This window comes from Saccharomyces eubayanus, chromosome VII (genome assembly GCF_001298625.1).
Source record: "Saccharomyces eubayanus strain FM1318 chromosome VII, whole genome shotgun sequence".
Classification (NCBI taxonomy): Eukaryota; Fungi; Ascomycota; class Saccharomycetes; order Saccharomycetales; family Saccharomycetaceae; genus Saccharomyces; species Saccharomyces eubayanus.
In genome coordinates this window covers 801625-807624 of record NC_030982.1, presented here as the reverse complement: position 1 = coordinate 807624, position 6000 = coordinate 801625, and the positions used below count along the sequence as shown (strand labels likewise).

At 37.0% G+C, this 6000-nt stretch overlaps 3 protein-coding genes across 3 annotated transcripts; 2 read left to right on the top strand and 1 right to left on the bottom strand.

Annotated features, from left to right (window-relative positions):
- Nucleotides 1–1767: 1767 nt before the first annotated feature.
- On the bottom strand, nucleotides 1768–2874 carry RBG2 (Rbg2p; the record flags this gene model as incomplete). The annotated part of the gene is made up of 1 exon (XM_018365279.1): nucleotides 1768–2874. One exon carries the CDS (start codon nucleotides 2872–2874, stop codon nucleotides 1768–1770), a length of 1107 nt encoding a protein of 368 aa, XP_018222379.1.
- A 268-nt stretch (nucleotides 2875–3142) lies between these two features.
- On the top strand, nucleotides 3143–3889 carry YIP1 (transporter YIP1; the record flags this gene model as incomplete). Its single annotated transcript, XM_018365278.1, has 1 exon — nucleotides 3143–3889. One exon carries the CDS (start codon nucleotides 3143–3145, stop codon nucleotides 3887–3889), a length of 747 nt encoding a protein of 248 aa, XP_018222378.1.
- A 293-nt stretch (nucleotides 3890–4182) lies between these two features.
- Nucleotides 4183–5889, top strand: MSM1 (methionine--tRNA ligase MSM1; the record flags this gene model as incomplete). Its single annotated transcript, XM_018365277.1, has 1 exon — nucleotides 4183–5889. One exon carries the CDS (start codon nucleotides 4183–4185, stop codon nucleotides 5887–5889), a length of 1707 nt encoding a protein of 568 aa, XP_018222377.1.
- Nucleotides 5890–6000: the final 111 nt, after the last annotated feature.

The window sequence follows — 6000 nt, the reverse complement described above, 5'->3', positions numbered from 1 at the left end:
AGTAAGTTAAGATTCAAAGTGTCGTCGAAATTAATGGAAGCTGAAGCGCAAGGATTGATATTGTAATAGGATAAATGAATGACAACATATAAAAAGAGGAACAGAATCATTTATAATATTATGTAGAATTATTGATTCCTTTCTGTGGGTTCCTAAATCCATGAGGAGAATCTCTAGTATAATCTATATACGTAATATTATAACATTAAGACAAAATGGAATCCCAAAGATCATCATACAATTTAAATGGTTATTAAATTAGTAATTTAGTAAGTTGTAATAATTAAGAATATACCGTTCTTTCTTATTATTATATAAGAGAGGTATATAAAACACACGCTGATTGGTTATATGAAACCCAATGGTTCAAGTATAATTCAGAACATTGATAATGAGTTCTCAGGTGTAAATTATCTTCTTATGTACTAATTTCTGATCAATTAATAGATCTTTATCTTATTTTTATTGAGGTAAAAATTATTATTAAATTTTACCTACCCCAATATAATTAGTGTCAATGTACTAGATTACCTATGTTGACATAAAATATGTTATATCCGAGATCACCTATTCCAACAATTACTGAATATCCAACAGATCTTGTTTGGGCTATTTGCGTGTACCAGAGGTCGGGATCTAAAAAAAATGAGACGTAGTAAAACGTAGAAGTGCTTAGTCCGTGAGTTCCTTAAAGCTTCGTAAGTAAGTTTGTTATTAAAAGTTTGGTAGCGAACCTTCAACTTTACAAGCAAGGTACCCAATTGACCGCTTTGAAAACAACGATAATAGTGCTCACTCCTCGAGGCTAAATCATTCCCCACCAATTTAGTTTATTTATACTTGACTCAGTGGTTTCACCTGAAACTAATAGGATGAAATCGGTAGAAGCAGTCAATAACTTTGTCAAAACTGCACCAGACCATGATTACGTTACAGGTGGTGTTTATTAATCAGGTGGTGAGTAGGGTTTGGACTTGAGTGGTCATAAAGACGACGGTACTTTAGTGTGGAGTCATAGGTTCATTGATATGGGCGACAATGTGGTAGTCGAGTCTAGGGCTGGGTTGGAGGTGCTTGCTAATTCTGTTAACACTAACAGCCTGGAACTAGGAACAATTTAGAGTGCTGTCAACAGAGACGCGGCCATGTCATAAAAACCCCAGCAATTATAATAACTAAGCATGCTATATGTCTTGCTTCTTGTATATTTAGGCATATATCTGCGCTAATATAGAAAGGGAAAAATATGCCTTTCATAGTTGGCATAACAAAAAATATTAGCCCCAGACCGATTAATACAAATTCATTTTTGAAAACGTTGAAAGAGCTTCAAATTTAGATTGCTCGTTATGTTTTCCTCTACCTTATGTGTACCTATTCTAACTGTTATACTACACGTCGTTTTATATAAGTCGGAAACGACGACGATATAGTTAGTAAGCCTGGCGATTAGTACTTTACATAATTTGCATATGTTCCAGCCACGGTAGCTAGTTGCCACCTTGTGTGATTATTGTGGTTCAGTCACCACATGTTTTATTATGTTGTAAAACTTCTTAGCTCTGAAGTCGAGCATTTTTCCAAAATGTATCTTATCTCTTTTATGTTTTCCTTGATGTTTTATAGAGTACTGGCAACTAAGAAACGCAATAATATTAAAGGTGCATTTTGCTTTCACAAATGTTTTGTTACTTTTCTCACTACAATCATCAATGCTAATTTTTTTGGCTTGTCTCTTCAAAAGCCTTCTTATTTTATGTAATTATATCATTTCGCAAATAAAGAAACTACATCCTCATCATCAATTTTGTGATTCAACCCACATTTTTGAGGAGAATGCTTGGCGGATGAGCCCCAAACCAATGCATATTTGAACTTATCCTTGAAGTCTCTGTGGATACCATGGCATAGATCACCAATGGTCGAATCCGTCCTCACTACTAGGGGATCATTGAACACTGGTCTAATACCTCTTTTCTTTGTATAGACCCGGCTCAAATTCAACTGGTACCAAATTTCTTCAACGACATCTTGTAATCCTAAATCCATTTCACATGACATAACAACGGTGTTCGGTTCTCTGGCCAATTTGTCTACTTCCTCTAATGATACCGCATCGATTTTATTATAAACGTAAAGACATTTGACATAATTTCTATGTTGTTCGTTGATGACATCAATGAAATCATCAATAGTACACTCGTCGTCCCTTACGAGAACTTCTGCGTTATGGATACGATAGTCTCTTAAGATCATTTTGATTGCTTGATCAGTTAAATTATTCTTTGGAGGAGAGGTGAATGTAACTTTGACACCACCAGTTTCCTTTTTTTTATAGTAGATGTTTGGTTTCTCCTTATTTAATCTGATCCCCACGTTTTCCAATTCTTTCTCCAAAGATGTCCGCTGGTGTTCACTCTTTGTGGCATCCAAAACCATTAACACTAGATCGGCGGTTCTTGCAGTGGCTACAACTTGTCTACCACGGCCTTTACCTTGCGAAGCACCATAAATAATACCTGGAAGATCCACGATTTGGATTTCAGCACCTTGATATTTCAACACACCTGGAACAGAGGTCAAAGTTGTGAACGCGTAATGAGCAATTTCTGATTTAGTAGTGGTGATTTTACCCAATAGGGACGATTTACCAACAGAAGGATAGCCTATCAAGACAACTCTAGCGTCACCTGACTTGGCCACTTCAAATCCAGAGCCGCCACCGCCACCACTGCCAGCCTCATCTGCCAGCAGCTGCTGTCTATATCTAGCCAGTTTACCCTTCAAAAGACCCAGATGATGTTCTGTGGCCTTATTCTTTTGGGTTCTGGCCATTTCTTCCTCGATAGCCTTGATTTTGTCAATAACACCCATTTTGACAGTGATTTATAGTTTGGTTTCGATGGTGGTTACTCCGTTATTCTTTGATCATATGCAAGTGTCAAATACCTCAAAAATGTATTAGCTTTCTCTACAACAGGCTTTAATCTCATCGCTATTATCACGAAAATTTTCATGGCGGGTAATACAGGGATGTTTTATTTCTTCAAGAGAGTTAGTTATTTAAAACCAACTAAGTCGTCTTGTTACAGCTACGAGTTGTAGAAAAGGTACTGAAAAGCAGGTTCTGGTCCTAGTCAACATGTCTTTCTACAACCCCAATAATAATGCTAACAATGGTGGTGGCTTCTACCAACCGTCCGCACAATTTGCCGTGCCTCAAGGATCTATGAGTTTCCAAAATACTGTGGACTCTTCTAATACCGGCAATGACAACAATCTGGGTGTTGCCCCTGATCCTTTACGGGTGGGTATTCTACATGCTCTTTCTACAAAGGGGTATGCGCATGAACCTCCATTGTTGGAAGAGATTGGCATTAACTTCGACCATATTATTACAAAAACCAAAATGGTACTTATACCTATACGTTTTGGTAATGGTGTACCACAAGAAATTTTAAATGATGCAGATTTGGCTGGGCCTGTCATATTCTTTTTATTATTTGGTCTTTTCCTATTGATGGCTGGCAAAGTCCATTTCGGGTATATCTACGGTGTTGCTTTATTTGGTACTATTTCTTTGCACAATTTATCGAAACTGATGAGCAATAACGACACTTCTATCCAAACGAACTTACAATTTTTCAATACTGCGTCTATCTTAGGTTACTGCTTCTTGCCTTTATGTTTTCTTTCTTTACTGGGCATTTTTCATGGTCTAAACAATACTACGGGTTATGTTATATCAGTACTATTTGTGATCTGGAGCACCTGGTCCTCATCAGGGTTTTTGAATTCCCTGTTGCAATTGCAAAGTGCCAGGTTATTGATTGCTTACCCATTATTGATTTTCTACAGTGTTTTTGCCCTCATGGTAATTTTTGTGTGAAACAATTCCCCTTCAAAAACAATATTATATATGTACACTTTATGAACTAAGTTTAAATAAAAAGTATACGCATCATTACATAATTATACTCTTGTATTTTAAGCACAACTACAATCACAAGCTATGTGGACTTGGCACAAATACACATTCTTTCTGTTGAAGGAAAATACGGTTCTCTAATGGATGAACCTAATGAGCTCGCGCTACAATGAAAAAGAATCCCCACTATTGTGCCAATACTTTCTGTCTCGAGGGAAAAGTAGTAAAGTGTATAAGCTCAAATCGAAAAAAGGATGCAATGCAGGACAGCGATTCACCGCTTGTATTCGAAAGCCTCCCATATAACGACGCCGATTTTCTATCCCAATGCTAAACCGCACATTGGTCATCTTTACTCCAGTTTGTTATGCGATGTTCACCACCGATGGCAACTGTTAAAGGAAAACCAATCTTTCTTCACGACAGGTACCGATGAACATGGACTGAAGATTCAATTGGCTAGTGAAAGTAATGGGTTTGATCAGCCAAAAAAGTTTGTTGATAAGCTATATATGGATTTCGTTCATTTAGACAAAATATTTGACATCAATTACACTAGATTCATAAGAACAACAGATCCTGACCACATTGAGAATGTCAAAGAACTATGGCAGCTGTGTTTGAAAAACGGGTTCATTTATAAAGGCGAACATAAAGGTTGGTATTCAATATCTGACGAAACTTTTTACCCAGAATCCAAGGTTGTTAAAGATCCTAGTCATGACGGGAAATATCTGAATACTGAATCTAATAATGAAGTAATCTATCAGTCGGAAACAAACTACTTTTTCAGGCTATCCCTGTTTAGGGAGAGATTGATTAGCCATATAAAACAACATCCCCATTTCATCTTTCCCGTCACTAAAAGAGAACAAATTCTCCAAGAACTAGAAACTACTGAAAATTTATTAGATTTGTCGATATCAAGACCCTCTACAAGGCTCAAGTGGGGCATATCGACTCCCAATGATCCGTCACAAAAAGTTTACGTATGGTTTGATGCCTTGTGTAATTATCTTTCCTCTATTGGTGGTATATCATCTATTTTAAATAACACTGCGGAGGTTGTTTCGAAGCATTATAATGCTGGATCCAATGTTGAAATGCAATTGACAATACCACACCCAAAAGAAGTTTGGCAGACTACTATACATGTAATAGGTAAAGATATTGCGAAATTCCATACCATATACTGGCCTTCTTTCTTATTGGCCGCTGGATTGCCTTTACCTAAGCAAGTCGTTATCCATGGACATTGGTTGTGTAATGGCGTCAAGATGTCAAAAAGTTTAGGGAACGTCGTAGATCCAGTTGATATGGCAAGCTACTATGGCTCCGATATTGTGCGTTGGTTCTTGTTAGAAAATTCAAAGTTGGAAGAGGATGGCGATTTCCAGGAACAAAGACTATCTGAAACAAGAGAATTGCTAGTCTCTAAATGGGGTAATTTGGTTAATAGGTGTTGCGGCTCGAAGTTTGATGTCGAAAGAGCTGTGACAAAATTTAGTAATAAGGGACATCTACAATTGCAAGAAGTCTTTCAAAATGAACCAGAGATCTCCCAGCAAATTAAAAGTCATATTAAACTGTTGAACGAAACAAAAGACGTTTTTGAAGAAAAAATAACCCTATTCCAGTATTCCCAACTGTTAAAGCATGTTTGGGGTATAATTAATGATGCGAACACCCTAGTCCAAAACGGTAAGCCCTGGGAGAGAGAGGTAGACCAACAAGACGCTATAATATTCTTGTCTATGGAAACATCAAGAATTCTCTCCATTCTATGCCAACCCATAATGCCAGCTCTTTCACAAAGTCTTCTCGACCGCATTGATGTCTTAGAAGAGAGGAGGACTATAACTTTCATTGAATTGGGGTCCGACGAAGCGTATGGGAAATACTCTAATAAGAGGGGTAGAGAAGTACCATTAAAAAGAATTCCATACAGACTTTCGGAGTAGTCACTGGACTTCATTCATGAAAAAATACATCTTACACTGTAAATATTAAATCGAGTTTTATGATGTAATTATAACAAACGAAAAAGCATTTCTACAGGAATGCATTTTTCT